The sequence below is a fragment of the Danio rerio genome, chromosome 22 (genome assembly GCF_052040795.2).
Source record: "Danio rerio strain M-AB ecotype USA chromosome 22, GRCz13ab, whole genome shotgun sequence".
NCBI classification, from domain to species: Eukaryota; Metazoa; Chordata; class Actinopteri; order Cypriniformes; family Danionidae; genus Danio; species Danio rerio.
Window position 1 is genome coordinate 40,845,229 of NC_141042.1, and position 23,772 is coordinate 40,869,000.

Consider the following 23,772-nt stretch of genomic DNA (forward strand, 5'->3'; position numbering starts at 1 on the left):
AGCTCTTTCACATTGCTGGATTTGTTTTATACGCTCAGCCATCCCAGGCCACGGGTACGGTTCAGTTTTATGAAGCGTTCAGTGCAGTGTTTTGGCCGGTGCATCTAGAAGGACACGACCTGCAGTCCTGCACAGATGAGTCTCTGTTTCTCAGAGCTGAAGAAGGGTCTCAAACTTACACAAATACAACTTCTTCTTAGCGGAAGAAAGAATTTTTCCTTTAACACATTTCTAATCATAATAGTTTTATAATATCTCATCCATAGACTGTAAAATATATGGACGTAGTGTCCGTGACGTCACCCATAGGTTTCTAAAGAGCGCAAAAGAAGCCACAAGTAGGCGCGGCAAACCGTGGCCATTTTGTTCGCACGTCATCACACCCACGACGGGATACCAAACAAGGGCAAAGAGGCGGAGAGTGGGCGGAGCTTCAGACACCTGCTGGCATTTAGCTTGGACCTGGTTCAGACACACTTTACTTTGGGAGAACGCTTAATACTTTATCACCTGCGACTCGTTTGTGTTCTGACCACTTGTGCTTGGTTGTTCACTATATCAATAAAGTGTTTAGACTATTAAAAACACTGCTAAATACATTGAGCCACTAAACATTGTACTTATGACGTTTGTCAACAGGAGGAAACGCGAATGACTTCCAAACTCTTCAGATATAGTCTGTGTTAGTTAATGTAAAACTATTGATGAAATCAGCATAACACTGTATGACAACACTTCAGATGTCACAGCTAACCAATTCGTCATATTCTGGAGTGCATTACAGCTCTAAATATAAACGATAAATGATCTTAAATAAAACAAATACACGTATAGAGATGGTATATAAGTATATAACTTTACTCACATGGGAAACGGAGGCCACGTGAATGGTTTGTGAGCACAATTAAGTGCACTCAGCATGCCATGCCATCTAATAATTGTAGGAAACAAGTCCAAAAGGCAGTCGACTGTGTAAAGCCACATAAAACAACACAGAAATACGATAAATATGCCGAGTTCAGTGGCTAATCTGCAGGATTCAGCTGAGGTGACGGCGACCAGCGAGACCTAGCTGTCACTCAAGTGGCCACGCCCTTAATTATGCAAACTTAATATAACTTAATATAAAGGAAACGGAAGAGTTATAAAAAAAAAATCACCCCTCACAGTTGTCATGAAGGGTAATATTAGCTGTATTAACCAAAACCTTTTTTTGTATCAGGCTGTAAACACCTCTGCTGTAGAGTTGGCCATTCTAACAGTGGCCTCAATTGAAATTTGCTCTGTTTTGGAGTCAGGAGCGGCCAGGACTAGCGGAATTTCAGATAAATTGCAGTTTTAGTTACTTTGCCGCTTGATCTCATCTCTAATAACTGATTTATTTTCTCTTTGTCATGATGACAGTAAATAATACTTGAATAGATATTCTTCAAGACACTAGTATTCAGCTTAAAGTGACATTTAAAGGCTTCACTAGGGTAATTAGGGTAAAGTTATGGTAATTAGGCAAGTCATGCTCCAAAAGCTTCTAGGGTGGGGTTAGGCCAAATGAAGACACAGTCTAAAACAATTGAAACAATTCACAAAAACAAATGTGTGTCTGTGTGTGTATGTTACCTAGTTTGGCTTGAGATGTCATTATGTAAGACTTGAGGACTCTCGCTTGGTCAGGTCTATAAATAAATCTCCTGAAACTGTGTGTGTGTGATGTGTCATGAGCTCATCCCTTCACCAGACACGACAGCAGCAGTGTTTACATCAGATCCTGCTCAACACACACACACACACACACATCACAGATCACAGATCACAGATCTCTGCACACGATCTGATAGTGTACAGCAGAAATGAGGCGGTTTAAAACAGGCTTAGACTGGCACTGGAGAGACAATACAGGCGCTGTAAATCGTCAAGTAAAACAAACAAAAGGTTTCTAGAGAAAACAATTTATACCATCACTCCAGATATTTTCAGTCAGACATTCGCAAGAGGATAAAACAATCTTTAAAAATGGAGAGAGATGATTACAGTGATGCTAATTACAAACATTTAAAGTACCACAAATGAATCCCACCCAGCCCACGATGACGAAGATGATGATGTATGTACAGAATATACACAATTTACACCCTTTACACCGCAGTGGAAATTGTTTCGCTTGTATATATAATAATGTTTGAGCATATAAAGATGGGATAACATACGGTTTTCCTCTTTCAAACATGATTAAGAACATATCAAGTCAGAAAATACATTGGACGTTTGTGTGTGTGTGTGTTTGTTTTGTAAACTTGAATAGTTTCGCTCCACATGCCAACAAAACAACTCAATAAAAAGTATGACTCGCTAAAAATCAGGCCTCATCTTTGAAACGCAGCGAACGACTGTAAGTCACGATATTAAAAAAAAAAACGTAAATGGTTTCCTTTATTCCCAATGGTTGATATCTCACATAGTCTGAATTGTAGGATAAAAATCGAAATGATGATAAGTATAAAAACGTCAATAATGCAATCAGTGAAACAATTAAAAACATCACATCTGTCTTTAAAGGAAATGATCCACAGGGTGAGCCATTTATATTGATACACCTTTATAAAATGGGAATGGTTGGTGATGTTAGCGTCCTGTTTGTGGCACATAAGTAAATGTGAGGCGGCAAACATGGGTGGTGGCCATTTTAAAGTCGGCCATCTTGGATCTAACTTTTGTTTTTTCAATAACAAGAGGGTCATGTGACACATCAAACTTATTGGGAATTTCACAAGTAAAGCAATGGTGTGCTTGGTTTTAACGTAACTTTATTCTTACATGAGTTATTTACAAGTTATAAAATGTGTTGAATGTGCTGCCCATTGTGTTGGATTGTCAATGCAAACCTCTTCTCCCGCTCTTCACACACTGATAGCAACACCGCAGGAGAAATGCCAGCACAGGCTTCCAGTATCCGTAGTTTCAGGTGCTGCACATCTTCACACCATAGACAACAAAGACAGTGGGGCCATTCTTCATCAGTGGAAACCTCAATGCCACTGGATATTTGACATTGCTACATGATGATGTTTCCCTCTGGCACGTTCCCTGAGTTTTTCCATCACCACATTATGGGTGTCAGGTCCAAGCATTCCTAGATGAAGAGTTTCCTGAAAAGTGGATTGGTGGTCGTAGGCCAGTTGAATGGCCCCCAAGACTGGTCCCAAAGATCTTCCGATCTGAACCCCTTAGACTTTTATATTTGGGGTCATGTGAAGGCAATTGTCTATGGTATGAAGATACAAGATGTGCAGCACCTGAAACTACGGATACTGGAAGCCTGTGCTGGCATTTCTCCTGTGGTGTTGCTATCAGTGTGTGAAGAGTGCGAGAAGAAGGTTGCACTGACAATCCAACACAATGGGCAGCACAATGAACAGAAAGTGGTCAGAAACTTGTAAGAACTCATGAAAGAATAAAGTTACGTTAAAACCAAGCACAGCATTGCTTTTCTTGTGAAATTCCCAGTAAGTTTGACATGTCACATGACCCTCTTCCTATTGAAAAAACAAAAAGTTAGATCCAAGATGGCCGACTTCAAAATGGCCACCATGGTCACCGCCCATCTTGAAAAGTTTGCCCCCTCACATATACTAATGTGGCACAAGCAGGACGTTAACATCACCAACCATTCCCAGTTTATTAAGGTGTATCAATATAAATGACCCACCCTGTATACTTTTGCTCTCATTTTGATCTCTCATTAGGATCCTGCGCCTATCAGAAGTAAATCTGCAAGAGCACGCTTAAATTACTGCTAAATAATTGGCATTTACAATGTTGGACATTTTAGAAATGAGCGCCATCGCTTAAACATTCCTCTTTTTTTATATCCGAGCACGTTTACTGACACAGAAACTCAATCAATCCTCATCAGTTCAACTCTACATGAAATGATTGTGTGCACATTTACAATAAAAAAGGTCAAAACTGCAATACAATTCAAGTCACCCAGATTATTACGTGGGCAGAAATTCTGATTTCATAAAAATCCTTATCATATAATCAATTATGAAAACATCTGGTATAATATAAACACATAATCTAATGAAAAACATCCCAGTAATAAGGAGGTCAGCGTGCCAAAAAACGTCCATAACCTGGTCCATCGCCATGTAGAAATCTGATATATGCAAATTATATATTTGACATGCATATTTGATCTTCATATATATAGAATATCTCATATATGCAACATGGGTCTTATTGCAAAAATAGAATTTTTAACCACTGAAATTACTAATATGTATGTATGTGTGTATATATTTGTGGTTATATATATATATATATATATATATATAAAACGTGCATATGTATGCATATATATATATATATATATATATATATATATATATATATATATATATATATATATATTTGTATGTACGTATATACATGCATATATATATATAGATGCATACATATATGTACATACATTTATACACAAACACACATGTTTTTATATGTATTTTATATAAATCCAAAAATAAACTTCTATGTGATGCATGTAATTTGCATATATTTGCATATATCAGATTTCCACATGGGCGTTTCTCAGTAGCGGTTGAGTTTGTCTGGGTCGTTCGATGCCATCTGGGTGAAGTCCTGGAAAATGTCCTGGTAGGTTTCGTCTCCTGGAAAAGAGAAATAAATCCAGCTTGGTTATGGTGTTAAACATGGAGCTCTATTTAGCTGCGATCAGAAGAAGAGAAGAGCTTCATACCTGCAGCAGAGACTGAGCAGCAGAAAAGCGAAAGAGCAAGAGCTGAAGAACAGCGCGCGCGCACACACACACACACACACACACACACACACACACAATCACAGCAGATGCACTGATTTTATTCACATTTACATCATAACTATACAAACTCGGAAGATTGTGAATAATAGTTGTGCGTATAAATGAATACAGAGCTTTAGAGACGGCATCTGGTGCATGATTCTTACAGAAAATAGGTCGATTTCTATCAGTATAACAGCAAACATGAAGTTCGTTTTCGGCACTGAGGCCGCGTTTACACGAGTGCGTTTCAGTTTTAAAACGGCATTATAGATCAAAAACGATCTGCGTCCACACTAGCATTTCACCTAGCGTTTCTGAACATATCTCCGTCCACACTACGCCACCAAAAACGTAAATCACGTGACCATTCGCGCACTCTGGGCATGCGCGTTCTACTGTGTCTATGTGTGTCTTGCTCGGCATTCGGTTAATGAACGCGATGGCAAAGAAAGCAAGAGATGTATTTTTGTGGACAGACGACAAGGTCGAGTTGTTACTAAACGTAACAAATGAATAACTGCACAATGGCGCCTAAAACAGACAATAGTGCAAACGCATTTTAGTTTGAAAACACATAAGTTTTGCTACGGTTACGCTATCCGTCCACACTATTCCGGAGTTTTCGAGCACCGAAAACGGAGTGTTTTAGAAAGGCTAGAGAAGCTGTTTTCATTCTGAAATGCTGCTGCTCCGTCTGGCTGCGTCCGAAACTGCCTACTACTCAGTAGGTACTGCATTTGAATTTAAACGTACTACTGGCCCGTTAGAAAAATACGTTCTATACAGTTTGAATGTGAAAAGTATGAATGGAATTCGGACATACTACATCCGGCATTTTGTCATGGTCACGTGACCTACCTGCGTCAATTGCGTCGCTTCACTCCCATTCATGAATTCTCTCGCGGGGCATCATGGGATAGCGCAGCGTGCATGGGATGCGCACTCCAGAATCTCACCGGAAGTAGTAAGTCATCCGGGTACTTCTCGCATACTGATTTTCGAATTCTATGAATTCGGACATACTACTCTGCTCACATACTGATTTAGGCGTACTATATAGTATGAAAGTATGCGGTTTTGGACGCAGCGATTGTGTGGATGGGGGAAGACGGAGACATCTGAAAACGGAGGCGGGGCTGCTGAGATTCGCTACCTGATTGGGGCTTTTGTGTCATTGCGTATCCTTCCCTTATTGGTCAATGCTCTATCACATGACTATAACACATGACTTTAACGCTACCGGAAGACAGCAGACCAGCCTTCACTGTAAACAACAACATGGACACAGAAATGGGAGCGTTGTTTGCACTATTGTCTGTTTTAGGCACCATTGTGCAGTTATTGATTTGTTACGTTAATAACAACTCGACCTCGTCATCTGTCCACAAAAATACCTCTCTTGCTTTCTTTGCCATCGCGTTCATTGTTCAACCGATGTTTGTTGACTAACAATAACCAAATGCAGAGCGAGGCGCATGCTTCCTGTTTATACTAGAACGCGCATGCCCAGAGTGCGCGAATGGTCACGTGATATACATTTTTGGTGGCGTAGTGTGGACGGAGATATGTTCAGAAACGCTAGTGTGGACGCGGATCGTTTTTGATATAAAACGCCATTTTCAAACTAAAACGCACTAGTGTAAACAGGGCCTTATACTCAAACACTGCGGCCACACATCAGTGTTTAAACAAAGTGATTTTCCTCTTTAAATTGCAATTTAAACTGAATACTAGTATCTAGTAAAATGAAGCACAGTCATCATGGCAGACAAAATAAAAGAGCTATTAAAACTATTTTGTTTAGAAACGTGTTGAAATAAACCTCAGTTAAAAATATCACATAAGGGTGAATAATTCTGTCTTCAATAATAGAAAAAGAAGACACAGAGGTCAGAATTGTAATTTCAATCCCCCAGCTAAAACAAGCATTCAGACCCCTCAGTGCAGTAAAGGAGAGCAACAGAGTAAAAGAAGAGCACAATCAACATACATAACACAAAACAGTCTTCATAACGCCTATATAAACCTCTGATTTGCATATGCATAAACCTGAGCGTCTGCATAAGAGATAAAAATAAGACTTGTTTATATGAGATGATGTAAACAGAGAGGACATAAGAGGTGGAGGAGGAAAGAGAAGCAGAAGAGTGTGTGTTTGTGGAGCAGTGAAGGCCAGCTCTACTGCGCCGCTGTGTGGCTGAGAACGACACTGCAACAATACATAATGTTCACAGTGCACACTCGCAATATATCAGCTGATAAATAAATAATATATATCACAAAATACATCCATCACTACATTCAGACTGTCAGAATGAACATGTCTATTGCACTAATGATAAATAGCTAAAAATATCCCGAAAACATTTCACTGCACCGCACATTTACAGACATTTACACAGTTTATATATAATATACTGTATAATAATGTATATTAATAAAACTGTTAAGATAGTTAACAATTTAAATTAAACACAAGTACCATTAAAACAATTAGATATATAGTTAATAGTGGTACTTGTGTATCGTTAGATGGATGGATGGATGGATGGATGGATGGATGGATGGATGGATGGATGGATGGATGGATGGATGGATGGATGGATGGATGGATGGATGGATGGATGGATGGATGGATGGATGGATGGATGGATGGATAGATGGATGGATGGATGGATGGATATACTGATGGGTGGATAAAACAAGGGGTGGGTGGGTGGGTGGGGGGATGGATGGATGGATCGATAGATAGATGGATGGATGGATGGATGGATGGATGGATGGATGGATGGATGGATGGATGGATGGATGGATGGACAGAACAATAGATGGATGGATGGATGGATAGACTGATGGGTGGATAAAACAAGGGATGGATGGGTGGGTGGATGGATGGATAGATGGATGGACAGAACAATTGATGTATGGATGATTGTATGGATGGATGGATAGACGGATGGGTGGATAAAACAAGGGATGGATGGGTGGGTGGATGGACAGAACAATAGATGGATGGATGGATGGATGGATGGATGGATGGATGGATGGATGGATGGATGGATAGACTGATGAATGGATGGATGGATGGATGGACAGAACAATAGATGGATGGATGGATAGACTGATTGATGGATGGATGGATGGATGGATGGATGGATGGATGGATGGATGGAAAGAACAATGGATGGATGGATGGATGGATGGATGATGGATAGATAGATAGATAGATAGATAGATAGATAGATAGATAGATAGATAGATAGATAGATAGATAGATAGATAGATAGATAGATAGATAGATAGATAGATAGATAGATAGATAGATAGATAGATAGATAGATAGATAGGAATGTGTTGATAAAAACTGTGTTCAGTCAGGTTAATACAGATACGAATATGTGTGTGTATATAAAAGGCTGGGTTATTGCAGAAGTCCAGTGTGTGTTGATCAGTGTGTGTTGATCAGTGTGTGTGTTGATCAGTGTGTGTGTTGATCAGTGTGTGTGTTGATCAGTGTGTGTGTTGATCAGTGTGTGTGTGTTGATCAGTGTGTGTGTGTTGATCAGTGTGTGTGTGGATGTGCAGCAGGACAGATGTAAACACTAGGAGTCTCTGAGCTGTAAAGTAATGAACTCCTCCATGCACTTGCGGTACTGCAGTTCAGTGGGGCTGTTGGAGTGATATTGACCTGACTGACTGTACGGACCCTCAGATTCACGCATCTCCTCGTTCATCTTGGCCAGCCGGAGTCTGCAGACACAAAACAGAATACAAACATATCAAGGCCTGCTCACACCAAGCACCATAACTCTCAATATAACGATCAATATATTTGTCTCCACTCTGATTATGCTTTTCTGTTCGCATTAACCCGAGGTATTCATCAGGTGTCCTCAGTGTCTTTCTAGCACATCTTCCCCAACACTGAGTGAAACCAAGAGTTTTCTAGACAGTCATTGTTTTTTATTAATCTATGGCAAAAGGGCAGAAAGTCTCCACAATGTCAGCCGCAGCTTTAAACTGCGAGAGCCCTTTATATTTCAGCAGATTTGTATTGTTTATGAGCCGTAGAACAATTACTCTGAAATATATATTAATTCTCTACATCTTAACAATTATAGCTGGGCTCTGAACTTCTTTTTACATTCAGAACGACGCCATTATCATTATCTTTATCCTGCTCAATGTGAACCGAGATGATCTTACAGAGTGACGATATCAGCGTTGGCGGCCTCCACTGCGATGGAAAGCGGTGTCTGATTCTCCACGTCTGCTGCGTTCTGATTGGCTCCTCGTTTCAGAAATAAGCACACCTGCCTGAGGGGCAAACACACAATGGTGACATTAGACCCACAAGCTTCGTATCTCACTTAAAACATTCAACATGATTTGGCAAAGTTTGCAAAATGATATGATCATCGAAATATATGATCATACATCTTGGATGATCAGGCTAAATCAACAATCAATTCTAGCTGATTAATTAATTGGTAAATCTAGCAGAGTGTGGAGATATTATTGTAATAAAGCAGTGAGACTGACCCGGTGTGGCCCAGGATGGTGGCGTGGTGAAGCGGCCCTCGACCCCAACTGTCCAGCTGGTTCACACTGGCTGAGTTCTGGAGCAGAAACTCACAGGTCACCAGAGAGCCCTGTAACACACACACACACACACACACACACACACAACGCACACATAGAGAGATATTTAACAGGATCTTCTTAGTGAACATGTTCATTTTAAGCCAAACTTTGCTTATATGTCTTAAAAATGCTAATTAGAATACAGAAATACAAAACTTTTCTGCATATATATATATAGAAATGCTTGTACAGTAAAGCATTGTGGAAGTGAGCTTCTGATATGTGGTGTGACGTGTTTGAGTCTCTGACCCCATGGACGGCCATGATAAGCGGCGTCCTGTTGTCTTGCTCTGTGTTGGTCCAGTTGACCTGCGCCCCGTGAGCCAGAGCTTCAGCCATATCAGGCAGACTGCGGCTGAAGGACGCCCAGTAGAGCTGCAGACCCGCAGTCGCCTGCTGAGGCTTGCAGAAAACCACCACAGCCTTCCCACAGCAGCTCTCCTCATCTGAAACACAGCAGAGATCAGTCAGGAACACACACACACACACAGAGACGAACACACATCAGAGCTCAGCTGCATCTGAACCACTGCAACAGCAACAACAACAGCAGCAGCAGACAACAGAAACACCAACCACAACAACAGAAACAACAGTGACAACCACACAAACAAGTGCCAACAGCAGCAATAACAGCGACAAAAACAGAAACAACAGTGAAAACAACCACAACAGGAGCAGCACCAACAACAGTGACAACAACAGAACAACATTAACAGAAACAACAGTGTAAACAACCACAACATCAACAACGACAGAAACAAAAGTAACAACTATAGAACAGAAAAAAACAGCAACAACAGCTGGAACAGCAACAAAACTCTGTTCAACAAACAGCAACTCTAGCGGCAGGACGGATGGCTGCTGGCCTTGTAAGGTCCAGCCAGTTAGTCCAATGACGGTGTCTACTGGTGGATGAAGGTGCACAATGTTGATTTACTTTTAGTATGAGGTGGTTTAGAATATTAATATATTTATCCTCGTTTTATCTGACTCCAATTATAAAACATTGATAAGATTATTTTGTTTCTTTTATTATTACTTAAGATTATTCTCTTCAGTTTGTTATTCTCGTTTATTTGGATTCCTTTTTCATGGCTGCTGCATGGAGGGCGCCATAGTGACCAGCGTCTTCCGGTAGAAGGCTAAAAACTTCCGTTTACAGCGTTTACAACTGGTAATTTGCACTCCGAAAATGGGTTTCAATAACGTTTTTAATGGATAACAGAGTGTTTTTGTGACACACAACTTGTGTCTGTTAAAGCCGTTATAATCGGTTACATGTGGTTCAAGCACGTCAGAAATAGGAGAAAAACGTTCTCCTAGTTCACATGTCTGCCGTCAGAAATACAGTGTGTGTGTGCGTTCCCGGCCTGTCAGCTGTTAGCTCAGTGGCTCTTTAACACACGCGCACACACACACAGAGAGAGAGAGAGAGAGAGAGAGCAAACCAGAGTTCTAGCATGAAACTTAACTGGAATGAAAGTCGTGCAATTTACAAAAATGAGCCGTTTGTGTTTTATTTGGTGTGTTGTTTTCACCACTGTTTGTGTTTTCTGTCATTTTGAAATGACACTAGCCTATATTTTCACTTTGTCACAGTTATTTAATCAGTGTGTCAGTGGCACAGTACAGGCTATGTGTGTGTGTCAAACATTTTGGTGAATTACATGTGTTTGAGCTGGTTATATATTTGAAATAAAGAGAAAATGTTGACTTTAGCGATGACGAGGCTTCATTTAAACTGCAGAAGATGCCGTCTGACAACGAGGGGAAAACGCCTCACAGCAGCTGATTTCCATCCTATTAGATCGCATTTCTTTAAATGATCAGTCCAGGAGATGCTGCTGATGGACAACAGGATTAGTTCAAAGAGGATAAAAGCAGGTAAAATAGACTAAAACTATCGTTTCAAAGCTGTCCAAATGTGACTGTTTACACGCATCAGCTGCCGACCGGAAGGTCTTCGCATTCTCCTTGCGCATACACGCAAAGCATCATGGGTAATTTTGCGTTCCAAGAAAACGGTCAATAACATCCTGAGTCTTGCACCAGCCGAGTATATACAATCACTTAAACACAAGCGTGTCAGTTTTGGTCACTAAAGAGTGGCGATTAACCGCTACCCTAAAAAGGCAGAACTCTGCTTACTCAGATTAGTCCCCATAGAGCTGCTATCTCCTAAATCAGAACAAAACTATTTCATCATTCCATGATCGTTACTATAGAATTAAGCAGACCAATCTTACTTAAACTATTAGTAACTTTGAGCAATCACTATATGATTTAAATAGTATTATAAGTTTAGAGATGAAGGTCTATCCCCTTAGATAGCCTTTTAAAGTCTAAGTATACATGAACGGAGTATAACATAAAACGGAGGCAACAAATACTGGGTTAATGTTAATACCCAAACACAAACTGTATTATTCCCTTCAGTCTGTTCCTTACATTTGAGATGCAGGCTCTGGAGCTTATATTAAACTATGATTAATTCAACATGTCTCATGAAAAATATCACCAGTGTGCTTAATATGCCAATGAAAGGCACTTCAGTACTATTGCATTTCAGTAAAATGCATTTCAGACTAAAAAAACAGGTCTGTGAAACATTAAATATTTCATAAGTACCCGATTAAGCTAGGTCAAGATGTGCTTTGCTGTTAACCTGGCTTTCTTAATTCCACTTTTGTGTAATACTCCTCAACAATGGTGACAACAGAACAACAAAACAGCAACAAGAACAGAAACCGCAACAAAAAGATGTGCTGTGTGTCAGACTGACCGGTGTGGTTGACTGTGCTGGTCGATGCGCTGGCGTTGACCGTTTCTCTGCTCTCCTCTGTGAGAGTCTGAGCTTCTCCATCTGAACTCCTCACTGCCAAACACACACACACACAGTAGAGCAGATCTCAGACTCACTCAGGAAACACAAACGCCAGCAGAAAACAGAGCAAAACCTCCACGGCAGAAGAAGAGCATGAGGGTGCGAGAGACATGCAGAGTGACGGAGAGATGCAAAAGCCCACATGGTGCGGACTGGAGCCAATTTCAGAACTTTCATTCAATTCAAGACATGTTTGGTCAAAATAGAGACTGAGGCAGCTCGAGTCATCAATTTAATTTAATTCATGTTTATTTATATAGCGCTTTTCACAATTGTGTCAAAGCAGCTTATCATAGTTCTAGTGAAGTTCAATTTTCAGAGTTCAGTTCAGTTTAGTTCAGCTCATTGTGGTTTAATTTCACTGCTGAAAGTCCAAACACTGAAGAGCAAATCCATCCATGCCCAGCTCCACGAGTCCTGACTGGTGACTGGCGAGAAACAGAAATTCAATTCCCCAATTGACAAAGTGAAGAGAGAAAAAAAAACCTCGAGAGGAACTAGGCTCTGCTGGGCACGATCATTACTGTTCAGGCCAAACCTGCCTCATCCTGCAGAATCAGAGACCAGTTCAGCTCACACTGCTGGAATGAGGTAAAGGCCCTGTCTACACTTTCAGGTGTTGATGCCCAATTCCGATTTGTTGCCTATATCTGATTTGTTTGCCTGTCTGTTTACACATTGTTTTAATTGTGACCAGGGCCGGAGCAAGCTGAACTGCCGCTCTAGGCAGAGGACGATCACGCCGCCCTCAACCCCAATGTGAAAACGAAAGTGACCGGTTATGAAAATGAAGTGAGGTGTCACAGACCTCTATAACTGAGGATGCGCGGGTGCTAAGGGGGGTGTCGCGGACACCACCCTCTCTATTCTGCCGCCCTATGCGCGGATATAAATGAGGACGCACGGGTGTGGCGGACCTCTATATTGCCGCCCTATGCGCTGATATAACTGAGGACACGCGGATGCTGATAGAGGTGTCGCTGACGCCACCCTCTCTATTCTGTCGCTTATGCGTGAATATGTGTCGCGGACATAACCGAGGATGCAGGTGGTAAGGGAGGTGTCGCAGACGCCGCCTTCTCTATACTGCCACCCTAGGCGGCTGCCTAGGTCGCCTCTATGGACGTGCCGGCCCTGATTGTGACCCATATCAAATTCATGCGTTTACACTTCCTATACAATTAACGATGTCGCGCAAGCGTAAAGGCGGGTTTTAGCATCAGTGCCACACTAGCCACGATGGAAGAAATTGTCTTGTTTTTAGCTCTGCGAAATATACGAAGTGTAGTATAAGCAGTGAATGGTTTAGTCCAGATTTACCCCCACGCAGTTTATGTAATGGTATGGCCCTGATGTGTGTGTGGTTGGAAGATGTGGCCTTTGCCTGTGTGCGCACTGCTGTTGGAGAGATTAAAGTTGGTCTATGTTTGGCGACAAAAAGCAAAAGTTACAACACGAAGTTCGCCCAACTTTAAAATGATTTTGAGACAGGGGAGGGAAAGAGACGTCATCGCAGCTTGCGCTTATGGTTTATGTGCTGTATGATGTCCTCCACCATTCAGAGGAAAGTGTGGGTACGAGAGAGATCTCAGGTCTGGTGGAAGCAAATTGTGTTGACTGACCACTTGTTTCCTCTGTTATTGTTGTTTACCGTGTCTGTATCTCCACTCACGCTCTTCCTTCTACGTCATTAAACCGCGGAGAAGCAGCACATTGTTGCGAGTTTATTGATGAACAGAACGAAACGCCTCAATAAATCCGATCTGCCTGTTTACATGACAGTCGCATTGTCACAAATCCCATCTTATTTATTTCCACATATGAAGGAGGCCTGAAACCCATCTCTGAATATCCGAATGCATGCATTTTTTTCGTGTTTACACGCTCATAGAACAGATCCGATCAGTGTCACATGAGCAAAAAAATCAGAATTGGGTCACATTTGTAGTGTAAACGGGGCCAAAGTGAGCGAGTTCTGAATTGAGCTCCAGCATGACAGTAGCTGTGTTTCCATCCAAAAATGTGAATTCAATTTATGCGCAAAACTGGATTATTGCATGATAGATGTGCGAATAAGGCAGCGTTTCCAACCAACGAGTCAAAGAGAACAAAAACCTCACTTTTTAAAGCTGCGTCAATCTTTTCTTTCTTTAATAAATGACTTTCACCTCAGAAGACAGTATGCTGATGGACAATGAACGCATGGTGGCGTTTGAAGCCATGACATGCAGAGCACAGACGCTTTTGACAGTTCTGGAGGTCATTAATAATATAATAACACTAAAACTGATACGGTAAGGCATTTCAGAATGACCAAAACAACATTTCAGATGGTTTACAGAGTGCTCAGCCTGCTGGTTTGTCCATTAACATACATTTTTATCATCACATGATCTCTCATAACAAAATCACATGACCTGTTTTAATGCGCATACTGAAATTTGTGCGGTAAAAGTGTTACCATCGTAGCTTAAGCGCATCTGTTCTTATCGAATAATACGTTTATCCTACTCAGTAATGCGCTTACGTTTAAAATTGATGTGCATCATGATGTTTCCATCACCTGATTTTTTATGCGCATGTCTAAAACGTAATATCACATAAATATTTGCGAATAAACATAATTTCCATCTGAAGCCTGTTTCACACCACAAGTGTAAGCAGAGTGTGAGTCGTGCATGTTTTTTCAGCGTCCATGTTAACAGATTATGCTGCGTTCACACCACACGCAGAACGTGCAGATAAATTGCGATATTCGCACGTAAAATAGCCGCATGAACATTTGACTTTACTTGCTTCATTCGCGCGTCAAACCCCGCTTCATTCGCAAATCAAATTCACTTCAGAACAGACGCGGTTTCGCATGATGGGCAGGGCTTCTGTCTGCCCGGTGACTTTAGCTTTATTGCTAAATGGCTAACATGGATTTTATGAAGACAATAACTGTTTATGTGCTTTATAAAGGCTGAAAGACAGCTTCGATACGTTTAGGGTCGTGTCTGAGTCCACTAAATCTATTCAGAGGTGCATCCAGCTCTAAGAGCTCATAAACTCCTCCAGAAACTGAACCTGGATGACGGAGGCTTTCAGGGGTGCTTCTGACTGAGCCAAGCCCAGTTCAGGGCTGATAGCGGAAAAAATTCCTGAGCCTGAACTTTTTTTCCTTGCCCCTGAGGTGAGTAGGGGTGGGGGTACTATGTATGCAACGCACTTTTAACACATAACTTGTGGGCCCCTGGGCCCAAATATATTAACAGCCTATGTGTAACCCTGATCATCATTATTGTCAAGTGGCTCTTTTTAGACACATGCCAGTAATGTCAGTGACACATGCCAGTGTCAGTGATCTTGTGACATGTGCCAGTAGGTGTCAGTATAAGCACGTTATAAGCACATTAATCTTATAAGTCTCTTTGCTTTAATATTTAAAAATCATTAGGCAAATGACACCTGTTATCTTACATGCATATATGTTATGAGTTTTCAACATGCATTTTATTATAACTTTTTAAAGGATATTATTTAAAATACCTTTAAATGAAAATAAGTTAAATAATAAAATAAATGAATGAATTAAAAACATAGAAAAGTCCATATTGTAGGGAACAAAGGAACTGCCAGGATGCAATAATATACAGTACAACAGATAAGTGTAACCCCTCCCATACATAAGCATGCCACAATAAATTTGACTGACATGTACTGTCAAATGACTATATTACGTACGGAAGTATGACTACGAATGCATAAAATAAATGCGTTTAAATTAAAACATCGTGGAGTAGCTCAGCAAATAAACTAACTTGCGACGCGATAAATTAGGTTAAAAGTCGCGTAATGATTAAATATGGTTTTGCTCGTGTTAATTAATGTCATAAGCTTCGCCGGGTGTCGATGTCACTGCAGTGACATGCAGCGCGACACTCTGAGTGACACAGGTCACTACACATGCCACTAGCGAGTGACACATGACAGTGGAAACCCGGACGTGCCACCGGAAGTGTCACTACACTCAGTGGCATGTGCCAGTGTCATCTGTACGTCAGATGTCGTGTCACTCCATGTTAAAACTGCTACTGTGAATCCGCGTTCAAGCGCACACAATAAGCTAAAACTCGCCCCAAGCACCGGCAAAAACAAATAACAATGAATGTGTCGAGGAAGGAGTAAGGACATATCTTATTATTTATTAATAAACTTATTCTGAGTCAGTGTCGCAAAGATCCTGACTGGCAATCTCCTCTTGGACTCGCCTTTAGAAATTCATCTTTACGGATTACATGAAGGAGTTTTTTTGTTTTCGATTTGCTTTATTTCGTTAAGTAATAATTTAAAGCTTTCTATAAATATATTTATTATGTCTGTGAGGCATATACATTTTGCTTCATTTTGTTAAGCGCTCCTGTTCAAAAACCAGACGTCAGAAAGCGCATAATTTTGGTTTTCTTTATTTTATAAAAATCGCTGTAACGTTTTTTGATGTATTACTCGTACTTTGTGAGCAAAAATGACGGATAACTTTAAATTGCTCCCACTGAAAAAATGCAAGTGATTGCTCTGGCGCCTCGATGTCCTGCAAGCTTTTTATAAGCAAACTATGCGCCTAATAGCACACATTCTTTAACGTTTAAGCTACCATTGTTTTATACTTGAACTGTTTTATATCTTTTATTTTAGGCAAGTCGTGATGATCTGAGAAGGCAAACTGATCAAACAGACAATGATGGTCTTCCGCTGGGCGCTGTTCGTTAAAAAAAACTTATTTTTAACGAATAAAAACTGCTCCAAACGTATTTCTAAATAAGCTGAATAAAAAACGAAACTAAGGATAAACACTTTGCCATTAGGCTACATACAAAAACTGAACTATTTCATAGCTGAAACACTAAGTTGTTTAAGGAGAAGGGGAAATATATTTTTGTCCCGTCTATTGCTTCACCGTTATTTCGAGAATAAACCCAGCGTAAATATGCAGATGTCATTCCCAAAACATATCAGCGTATATGTGCCGAAAACGAAAGTTTCATACAAATTCTGAATGGATTATAGCCTGGAAAGTGCAAAGCACGCTCCTCTTATTATCACTAAAAAGCGTCACTAATCTTAGTTTATAGAGATCTCACAAAGATCCGTTATAATTTATAAAGCTCTCTAAATTACACAATTAATCTTTTATTTACATGGCGTCTACACTCAAAAGATGATTCACGAGCACACAAAATGGCACTTAATAAAAACCAATCCGGCGCTTTCAGCAGTGAGTGAATTCTGTGAATCTAGAGAAATGACAGATCAATATGCGTGAACCTGATTTTTTTTTTCCCGCAGCCACAGTACGCCGGAAATCCGGCGTGGTGCCGGAACGCTATCACCCCTGCCAGTTAGATGAACTGTTGTCGGTGTCGGCTGGAGGATTTCCCCTGGAACACCATTAACAGGTTCTACGTCACAATCACGCCCCGACAAGAGCAAGCTCCTGATTGGTTGACACGGCGCGAATGTCCACTGAAGTTTAGATTTTCGATCTCGAGTGATTCGCGCGAAACGTGTTAAGCGTGTCAAACGCGCAAAACGCTCAATTCGCGCCACGGCATTCGCATGTATCGCACGATACGCACAGCACCATTCGTGTAATTCGTCATTCGTGCCGCACCATTTGCGCGTATCGCGCCGCAGGATGTCTATTTGCGCATTTGCATTGACTTAACATGTAAATCACTCGCGCTTGATGTGCGTTTCGCATCTGGTGTGAATGCAGCATTAGAGCTTTCATACTGCACGCAAAAGCAGCACAGCAGCGCAAGAGCGTCTCTGAAGCAGCAGTGTCGCGATAGTTTTGTTGCTCACTTTCGGTTCAGGTCTACCTTAGAATTTTTTCAAAAGATGCATCATAGTGGGCGTGGAGCTCCACGAGCAATGAGCAGGAGTGGGCGTGGCCAGCAGAGCAGGGGAGAAGGAGGGGAGCGAAAAACTGTTGTCAGTCAACTCACAAAATGAGACACAAACCGTGAGCAGACGCATGATTTTATAGTGTCACATGACCCTCTTCCTATTGAAAAAACTAAAGTTGGATCCAAGATGGCTGATTTCAAAATGGCCACCATCCATCTTGAAAAGTTTGCCCCCTCACATATACTAATGTGCCACAAACAGGAAGCTAACATCACCAACCATTCCCATTTTATTAAAGGTGTATCAATATAAATGACCCACCCTGTATCTGTACTTTTGTGAGGTTAATCTTGGATTTGGATAGCCCCAGGGCCCAATGTGTTCTTAATCCGGCCCTGACCATCATGCACATTTACATCTGTCAATAACTAAATCACATCACAGAAACTGATGATGCGCATGCGCAGAGTTTATTCACTACATGTGTTCACATCAGAGTTTATGTGCATTTTTTATCAGATAATAAGTTTCTCCTTCTCAATTGTGCGCACAGGTTATTTGATGAAAGGAAATTGATGAACACTTTGGGATTTCCATCAAGCATTCATATGCAATAATCCAAAATGCGCATAAAGAGGTGGATGGAAACACAGCTGCAGACACACACAGCAGTACTTACAGCAGCGCGTCTGGCCGGAGGAGGTAAAGTAGGAGAAGAGAGAGTCAAGCTCATCTACACAGAAGAGAGACTCGAGGTGCACTTCAACACAACACAACAGCAGGAGCAGGTTAACAGCATCGCAAACACACACTGACTACAACAACATCCATCTGTGTGTGAGGACGCTTGCTCAAGTGTCTCTGATTGCCTGCTTTAAAAGCTTCTCTTTTTGTTTTGTCGCTCTCCTACAGGAGGTTCACATCCATACTAGGTCAAAAACACTTTCATTTTGATTGAACTCTACTCTGATTGGCTAAATGGGACTGGTCGGATTGATCTATACTGCTCTGATTGGTCAGATAGGTCTACTCTGTTATGATTGGTCACATAATTATAATCTGATCAGATTGGTTAGTTGGAACTGGATGAATTGCTCTTTTATGTTCTGATTGGTCATACGGGTCTACTTCGATATGACTTGTCACATGACCACACTCTAATATGCTCTGATTGGTCAAATGGGACTGGGTGAATTTCCGTATTCTGCTCTGATTGGTCTACTGTTATGATTGGTCAAATGACCCTACTTTAATCTGCTCTGATTGGTCAGTTGGGACTGGTAAGACTACTGATTGGTCAGATATGGTTACTCTGTATTCACTGCTCACATGACTCTATTCTACTCTGACTGGTCAGATGGGTCTACTCTACCATTGGCCACACGACACTAATATGCTCTGATTGGTCAGATTGGAACGGCTGGATTGTTGCTCCGTTCTGTTCTGATTGGTCAGATGAGTCTGCTGTGTTATTGGTCACATGACCCATCTCTATTCTGACTGGTCAGATTGGTCTACTCTACGATTGGTCATATAACAATAATATGCTCCGATTGGACTGGTCAAACTGCTGCTCTGTTCTGATTGGTCACATGACCCTACTCTAATCTGCTCTGACTGATCAGTAGGGACTGGTCAGATTGCTCTATATGATTGGTCAGACAAATCTACAAAGTTATAACTGGTTAAATGGCTCTATTCTGCTCACTATTCTGGTCAATAGGGACAGGTTACATTGCTTTATTCTGTTCTGATTAGTCAGATAAATCTGCTCTGGTATGACTGGTCACATGACCCAACTCTAGTCTCCTTGGATTGGTCGAATTGCTCTATTTTGCTCTGAATGGTCTAATAATTCTAACATGCTCTGATTGGTCAGATGGGACTGGTCTAATTGCTTTATTCTGTTCTGATTGGTCAGATGAATCTACTCTGTTGTGATTGGTCACATGACTCTATTCTGCTTTGATTGGTCAGCTGGGACTGGTCAGATTACTGTATTCCGTTCCGATTGGTCAGATGAATCTACTCTATTATGATTGGTCACATGACTCATATTCGGGCCTGGTCGGATTGCTCTATTCTGCTCACATTGGTTAGTAGGGACAGGTTAGACTGCTTTATTCTGTTCTGATTGGCCGGGTAAATCTACTGTTTTGACCGGTCACATGACCCAACTCTAGTTTTCTTGGATGGGTCAGACTAGTCTAATTGCTCTATTTAGCTCAGACTGTGTAGATGGGTCTACTCTGCTATGATTGGTCAAATAATTCTAATATGCTCTGATTGGTCAGATGGAACTGGTCAAATTGCTCCGTCCTGATTGGTCAGATAGCTCTACTCTGTTATGATTGGTTAAATGACCCTACTCTAATCTGATCAGATTGTTCAATTGGGACTAGACAAATTCCTCATGTCCTGATTGGTTAAATGGCTCTATTCTGTTATGACTGGTCACATGACCATACACTGACATACTCTGATTGATCAGATGGGACTGGCTGGTCTCAGTTTAAGATTAAATACTGAAGATTATATCACAATAGGCAATATTTGAAAATAAACTAATACTAATATCTATAAAAAAGCATAATGGAGCACTCTAATAGCAAGTAAACAGAGTCACGGAAAGATGAGCAAAGGTCAAAAGGGTTTAATAGCAGGAAAGATCAGACCTGACACCTGATGAAGAACTGCTCACCTGAGGAACTGGAGGCTAGCCGGCATTTGGACACTGATCTTGTCGTCTGTGTGTCCGAGCAGCCACTGGGATGTTTATCTTCCTTACTCAGTAATAAAACCTTCTGTCTGATCTCGTCTTCGGACCGTCTTTGCACAAACCTTCGCTCCACGTACTTGGCTTTGATGTAGGCCTCCACTTCATGCCTGCGCACCACAACACACACACACAAAATGAAACAACTACTCTTGAAAAGGCTGATGTACAGTAATAGAGGTGGAAAGGAGTCTCAGGTTAACCTAATGCAATACATGTTCAGAATAAACTGCGAAAGGATTTTAAAGTACAGTAGGTAACACTTCAGATTAAAGTCTCGTTAATAAGTGTTAGTAATAGTCCAGTCTAGTTAAGAGTACCTGGGATCTCCTGCGTTTGGTTTCCTGGCTCCTAGTTCTTCTCGTCGGGCCTCGTAGATTTGATTTATGACCCCATTTCCCAGCTCACACATCAGCTAAACAGCACCAAATAAGACTGAATCAGTCCACAAATAACAACTTTAATAACAACACGTTCACTGGGTTTGAACAGATGAGGCCTGGACATGATCTCTCAATGCACATGTGAGGATGAGCAGGTGTATACGATGAAAGAGATGCTGTTCTCGGAGACATCTGGACCCATCTTCACATACGTAAACGAGCATCTGTCGATTCATATCCAGATGTTGACGATATCAGAAGTGAAGTCTCGTGTATATCAGACTCACCTTCAGCAGTTCAGGCTCCCAAGTGTCCAGAGTCAGAGATCTGACCTTCGAGAAATGAACGCCAAGACTCCTACAAACACAAAACCAAAATTAAATATAAGTCCTTGATTATTAAGTGCACAATATATTCAAAAAGAGGGAAACCGATATATCAGCTATGGTCATATTAGTTATTTAAATACTGTAGTGTAGGGACTATACTATTAACTAGCGACTTGTTATTAAAATATTAACTGTTTATAAGCACTTACAGTGCATCTGGAAAGTATTCACAGAGCTTTTCCACATTTTTTATGCTACAGCCTTATTCCAAAATGGATTAAATTCATTGATTTCCTCAACATTCTACACACAATCCCCCATTATGACAATGTAATAATAAATAAAAAAACTGAGAAATCTAATGTACATCAGTATTGACAGCCTTTGGAAGCTCTAAATTGAGCTCAGGTCCATTCTGTTTCCACTGATCATTCTTGAGATGTTTAAGCAGCTTCATAGGAGTTCACTTGTGCTCAATTCAGCTGATTGGACATGATCTGAAAAGGCACCTGTCTATATAAGAGCCCAGGGTTGAAGCACAAACCAAGCATGAAGACAAAGGAACTGTCTGTAGACCTCAGAGACAGAATTGTGGAGGCACAAGGCTGGGGAAGCTTACAGAAACATTTCTGCTGCTCTGAAAGTTCAGCACAGCGTCCTCCATCATCCGTAAGTGGAAGATGTTTAACCACCAGGACTCTTCCTAGAGCTGGCTGGCCATCTAAGCTGAGCGATCGGGGGAGAAGAGCCTTAGTCAGGGAGGTGATCAATAACCCGATGGTCACCCTGTCTGAGCTCCAGCGCTCTTCTGTGGAGAGAGGAGAACCTTACAGAAGGACAACCATCTGTGCAGCAATCCACCAATCAGGCATCTGTATGGTAGAGCGGCCAGACGGAAGACACTCCCCGCCTGGAGTTTACCAAAGGAGGACTCTCAGAGCATCAGAAACTAAACTCTCTGCTCTGATGAGACTCAAACTGAACTGTTTGGAGTGAACGCCAGGCGTTACGTTTGAAGAAAAGCAGGCAGCGCTCATCAGCAGGCTAACAGCATCCCTACAGTGAAGCATGGTGGTGTTGGCATCATGCTGTGGGGATGCAGCAGCAGCAGGAACTGGAAGACTAGTCAGGATAGAGGGAATATCCACCAATCAGTGAGCGGCTGATTACCTGTGTATGCCGGAGCACTGTATGCAGAGCGTGATGCCCAGGTTGATGCTGGCCCAGCGGGGCTCCGGCTGGCCACAGTCACAGCAGCTGCTGTTCCCAGAGATGGCCATGACCCTCTGCAGAGCGTTCTCACCCTTCACACACTTCTCCTTCTCCTTCACATCTCCAGCTGAGTCCAGACTGCCTGTAGATGTAGATGACTTTCTGTCCATCTTCTGCCACACACACACACACACACACACACACACACACACACACACACACTTTATTCAAATGACTTACAAATCTATCAACCCCTAGTATATACAGTATAATGGCTGTGGTGTGGTAGAGTGAGAGAAGACGGGTCCTAGTTTTAAGCATGGGATCTAGAGAGTGAAGTGTACCTCTGCATCATCTGCTTTGTCTCTGAACGCTGTGGCGATGCTGTTCTGGACGGCTTTAATCCAGGCCTGTCGAAGTTTCTCCGAGTCTGCCTGCATCATGCAGCTCCTGTAGTGGAGACGAAACCAGCTTTCAGTACAGTCTGTCATTATACCGTCACACTGTTCAACAATGCTGCATTTATTTAAATGTGGCAGTAGCCTTATTAGGGGCTTTTCCTGCCTGGGGGTTTTTATTTAACCCATCTACAACCCTTTCATTACATTCAGGATGAAAACATCCACTAAGTTAAACCTTTAAAAATGCGTCAGATAAATATTTCCTGTAAAAAATCAACTTCAATTCTGATAATAATAAAACAAAAAAATCCAGGATTTTGACTGTTTAATTTTTAAGTTTGTAAACGATGTCACTGATTAAAAGGGCCATGACAGCCTCCTCTTTCGGTTCAGGTCTACCTCAGAATTTTTTCAAAAGATGCAGGATAA

The 23,772-nt window shown here is 41.4% G+C and overlaps 1 protein-coding gene across 11 annotated transcripts in view; it reads right to left on the reverse strand.

The window, feature by feature from the left end:
* Positions 1–1,930: 1,930 nt before the first annotated feature.
* The window catches only part of acap2b (ArfGAP with coiled-coil, ankyrin repeat and PH domains 2b), a 65,450-nt gene continuing 43,608 nt past the window's right edge, over positions 1,931–23,772 (reverse strand). For 2 of the 11 annotated variants that reach the window (XM_087302124.1, XM_087302128.1), the window contains 11 exons: positions 23,287–23,392; positions 22,901–23,115; positions 21,689–21,758; positions 21,339–21,433; positions 20,944–21,128; positions 12,249–12,341; positions 9,713–9,909; positions 9,362–9,471; positions 9,026–9,136; positions 8,508–8,569; positions 1,931–4,667 (listed from right to left, as the gene is read on the reverse strand). In XM_087302124.1, coding sequence (XP_087158250.1) covers positions 4,588–4,667; positions 8,508–8,569; positions 9,026–9,136; positions 9,362–9,471; positions 9,713–9,909; positions 12,249–12,341; positions 20,944–21,128; positions 21,339–21,433; positions 21,689–21,758; positions 22,901–23,115; positions 23,287–23,392 — 1,324 coding nt within the window. In that variant the 3' untranslated portion in view covers positions 1,931–4,587. Of the gene's footprint in view, positions 4,668–4,859; positions 5,197–8,151; positions 8,570–9,025; positions 9,137–9,361; positions 9,472–9,712; positions 9,910–12,248; positions 12,342–18,921; positions 19,003–20,271; positions 21,129–21,338; positions 21,434–21,688; positions 21,759–22,900; positions 23,116–23,286; positions 23,393–23,772 lie in introns of those variants that run through there. The other 9 variants (XM_087302120.1, XM_087302125.1, XM_087302122.1 and 6 more) reach the window with 6 other exon arrangements.